The following is a 4,968-nucleotide window of genomic DNA, read 5'->3' as shown; positions in this document are numbered from 1 at the left end:
AGTCACAGTTTTTTTATAAGCATTTAAAGTTCAAAAATTGACAAAATATGTAAAAATCACAAAAATTTGCAAGTTATTTTGAGCTAAGAATTCGTAAAAATTTTTGTTTTTAAATCTAAGATTTGAAAATGTATTACAAGATTCAACCTAATACTGTCTATTATATCAAAAAAAAAATGTCCAAAAAAGTCAAATTAAATTTTTATGAGCGTTTGAAATTCATATTTTTACAATATTTGATATTCGCTTGATTTCTGAAGTGACGATTTTCTTGTTTTATTGTAATTAAAAAACTAATGACTGTATAGATACTTCAAAATTTCACTGAATGTTTATATTAGCATTTTCTATATACGATAAAATTTTGAAACAATTTGACTTTTTTTGAGCTGTTTACGGACATGATCAGTTTTCAATGTTTTTAGTTTTTTTTTTCTATAAATATCAATTAAGGATGTTGGGCCAAAAAGTGTAAAAATTTAATACAAGGCTCCTGATATATTGTTACAATAGCAGTTGAAAAATATTAAAAATACATAGGCTTAATTTTTTTTATAAGCATTTAAAGATCGAATTTTGACAAAATTTATCAAATTTAAATTTTAATAAATTATTTTGTAGTTAAAAGTGTATAAAATTTTCAACTTTTATATCAAAGAATTGAAAATTTAAAACAAGATTCCACGTAAGTAGTAAATTCTGTTACCAAAAAATCTAAAAAATACATAAGCACAGTTTATTTTTATAGTTATTTTAAGTGCAAATTTGGATGATAATTTCATATTAAAAAACCTAGAATAACTATTTTCGTTATTTTGTTGTGATTGTATAATATTATTCTTGGGTACTTGAAACTTCTAAAGTAAACTATTATATATCTATGATGATATCTATGTGATATGATTAATTTGGAATTTATTATAGGTATCTAATATAATTTTTTTTTAATACCATAGATATGAGTATATAATATATCTTATACCTAGATTCAGTCTCCGCTCAGAATCGTTTTTCTTATACAATGATATTTTATCATTGAATTCAAATTTAATACCAACCATTATACAGTGACCCACTTAGATCTTAGGTGGGCAGGTATTACAGACATTAAGCGGCTATAGTCTATAAGTGAAACTCGATTACCGTCTACCTTTATAAATTATGAACAATCCTGACTTCGTCGTAGTTCTACAATAGTTACTGTGGTCGTATTATATAGAATGATAATGATGTAGTCGAGTATGTGATTACGATTTGTGTTATGGCCATGCGACCATATATACCATATATCCGTAGTTATTCAACGGTATATCAGGTATGTATTGCAGATAGGTACTTAAATTTAAAAGTGACAGTAATAGTTTAAATGTTACAGCCATTATCAACAAATATAATATGCAGTGGCGCCGAACTCAATTTAAAATGGGGTGGCAAACTAGTAAAAATTTAACAAACACCCACCCACCCACCCACCCTTCCAGAACCATTAAATTATTAGGCCATACTTCAACGTTATCTTCAGACATCAGTCATGTAAAATAATTTAGTTTTTGTCAATTATTCATAAATACTAGTCTACAGTAGTAAACATTAAGTACACAATTAATTTTTGATTTTAGATAGGTATGTTTTTTTTTGAGTATCACAAAATACATTTTTTGTGATCAACAAAATATAAATACCTATGAAAATGTTTGTATTTGTTCTCAATTACTTTTTCTAAAAAGTGTCACAACTCTTGTATGGATGTATTAAGTTCTTTGTTAACTTTTAATGTAATTTTGGCTGGACTAGTTCTGTTACCACCTATTATATATATATATTTTTTTTAATACCTATACGTCATATTTATGAAATAATAAACACAGTGGGGAAATGGGGAAAATTCATTAACATTTTTCTGTTGTATGAAAAAATGTAGGTAAATACATGTAATGATGTAAACAATATGTTAATTAATAAGTTTACGTTAAGTTAAATGTGACAAATAATTACAAACGTAAAAAATTAATGAAGTAATTTACGAAGTAGACTACTATACGATGAAAAAATATTGATTACTTCAGTGTTATCTACTGGTATGTCTTTTTCGGAAGATATTATCATCAACGCTTCCAAACGATCTTCAATCATTGTACTCCGTAAAAGACTTTTAATTAATTTCATCTTTGAAAATGCTCTTTCTGGTGATGCACTGGTTACAGGAAGTGTTAGAGCAATTTCTAATGCTGTGGATATTGCAGGGAAAATATCTTTTAAGCCGGTCATATGACATACATTATATATTGTTTGTAATGGTGTCAAATCTTTATATTGTTCAGAAGGTCCAAATCAAGATTCCTCAAAACCTTGTTCATCGTCAGTATCATGAAAAATATGATCAGAGACATTATGAATTCTTTTTGGAAGTTGTATGAATTTTCCAAAACTAAAATATGCATTTGAAAATTGAACATATTCCCGTCTTAGATCTATGGCTGATACAAATTTTCCATATATAGTTTCAAATCCTTGGAATGCATCCACAGAAAGGCTTGAAGCATTATTTGATACATCCTTTACACGTTTTCTCTGAAAAAGAGAAATATCTTTAAGTAATGGTGTTGAACTTTCGTTGAATCGTTCCTGAATCTGTATAGAGACAATATCCAATATGACATAGTATGATTTTATTTTAAAGTTCTGAACTGGATCAGCAATTTCTTCATCAGTTGCAAGTTCACCAGGCATTTTTTTAATGCGTCTTACTCTAGAACGCACTAAAGGTGTAAACAAAAGATTATCTTTTTTTGATTCAATAAATTTGTCTTTTTCTAAAACAATTAATTCAAATTTACTGTCATTTCTCAGTTCTTTTATATCAAATAACATATTTTCAATGTAATTAACAGCACCTAATAAATCTATATTTTAACCTGTAAAAATGTATTTAATGGATTTGTCATATCAAATATTTTCAAGAATATCTGACCTGTTAAAATAAAACGCTCTGTTAACATATAGTTCATTAAACTATCTGTTTTAACACTACAAATGCGATCAGTAAATTTATCATCTTTTAGATCAAATAATGTATCAATCAGTGCATCAAATGTTTCAAAAACTGTTTGAAGTTTTGATGCATGTGAAGACCACCGCGTTGTTTCAACTATTTTTAATCGACGAAGTTGCTTTTTTGGATAGTATTTTTTTTTGATAATCAGAATACAAACCAACTCGTTTCTTGCAACAGCTAATATTTCATACAGTGTTTCCATGTTTCCAAATAAATCACGAGCTTCTGTACAACTTGAAACTGCATCTACAATGACTAAACTAAAGCGATAGGCACAACACCAAATATATGTTGCACATGGATTTTGTTCTTTAATACAACTCTGAAGACTTTTATATTCGCCTCTCATAGAAGCAGCCCCATCAAATGATTGACCAATTCAAAATTCCTTCAATTTATAGACATTTCTTGACATATTGTTTCAAACATATCAAATAAATGTAGACCTGTTGTACAAATGGTTTCTTTGACAGCTACTAAACGTTCATGCACAATACAAGTATTTTTATTAATATACCTAAATATAAATGAAACTTGTTCTTTTCGAGAAACATCAAAAGTAGTGTCTAAAGAAATACTAAAAAATTTAGCTTCAATTAGTTCTTTTTTAATAGCATTTAATATATTTGTTAAAATGGCTTTAATTAACTGATTTTGACGCTGCCACGAAAGAAAATTATTTACTTTTCTACCTTGGATTTGGATTTCAGTAATATGAGATGCTAATACAGGAGAGTACTTGGCCAATAAAACTACTAGATCTTTAAATTTACCACGTATTTCTTCATTCCAACCTTCTCGATAACCTCTGAAAGATAGACAATGTCTACCCAAAAATAAGGTTAGATCAATCAGATGACTTATTATTTCCTTATTAAGACATATGTCAGCATTCAATTTTTCTGTGATAGATGGAATAAGTGGGAATGATGCTTCTTTGTAACTGTGTTTAATAGATGACATTATATGATCTTCAGATGTTTCATGCATGATTATTTTGGCAGCCCCATTTTTCCTTAAATTGAATCCATGTCTTGTCCAATGACAGTTAGATTGTTTTGTTTTAAATAAAACACAATAATGGCAAAATGCTTTATCAATTTTTATAGAGTAAAACAACCATTTTCGTTTAGTTACACTTCCATCACCTTTCCAATACTAAGATTCGTGAAAAGACCGACCAATTTTATCCTTTGGAAAGTGTTTGTCCGGTAGATCATTTGGCATAGGCTGTGAAGGTCCTTTTTTGAAAAAAAAACTCTACAAGATCTGGAGTGAGCTTTTCTATTTTAGTAAATACAACAGGATCGCTATCCACTTCAAACATAAAAATAGTCAATTTTAAAATTAATTTTTTGTTATAGTAATATGAAGTATTCTCACTTTCTAACTCATAGAGCACAGTTTCATTTGTTTTTCAATTTGTTCAGAGTCCACAGTTACATCATCCACTTTAAATGTAAAAAAAAGTTAATTTTATATTTATAATACATAAGTTATAATAATAACATTAAATATTCTCACTTTCTAAGTCATTGAACGGATTGAAAAAAGTTTCGTCTTGTTTTATATCACAACTAGAGGAGATTTGAAATTGTTCAACAGCTATGGCATTTTCACCAATATCTATTCATTTTATTTGTATTAAAATATGTATTTAATAAAAAAAATATGTCTTTGTTTAATAATAGATAACTAGCCAAACATTATTATAATAATATTATAATAAGTTTGGAATCATAGTTTGGTCAAAATAAAACAATTATTATGATCTTATATACCGACCATATTATTATAATATTTTGATTTCACACATTAACAATTAACATGGTAACAATTTATTTTAGTTGAAAATTAAAAATTAAAAATTATTATTCAGTTCAATTTTACATACTTAAAGCATTCAAATAATA

The 4,968-nt window shown here is 27.2% G+C and overlaps 1 protein-coding gene across 1 annotated transcript; it reads right to left on the bottom strand.

Moving 5' to 3' along the window:
- Nucleotides 1–3,445: 3,445 nt before the first annotated feature.
- On the bottom strand, nt 3,446–4,045 carry LOC103308776 (zinc finger MYM-type protein 1-like). The gene has a single exon (XM_008182802.1). The coding sequence runs from the start codon at nt 4,043–4,045 to the stop codon at nt 3,446–3,448; it is 600 nt and encodes a 199-aa protein (XP_008181024.1).
- Between the last annotated feature and the right edge of the window lie 923 nt (nt 4,046–4,968).

Source organism: Acyrthosiphon pisum, chromosome X (genome assembly GCF_005508785.2).
Source record: "Acyrthosiphon pisum isolate AL4f chromosome X, pea_aphid_22Mar2018_4r6ur, whole genome shotgun sequence".
In the NCBI taxonomy this organism is placed as follows: Eukaryota; Metazoa; Arthropoda; class Insecta; order Hemiptera; family Aphididae; genus Acyrthosiphon; species Acyrthosiphon pisum.
The sequence above is the reverse complement of the archived record's forward strand: the minus strand, read 5'-3'. Positions and strand labels throughout refer to the sequence as shown.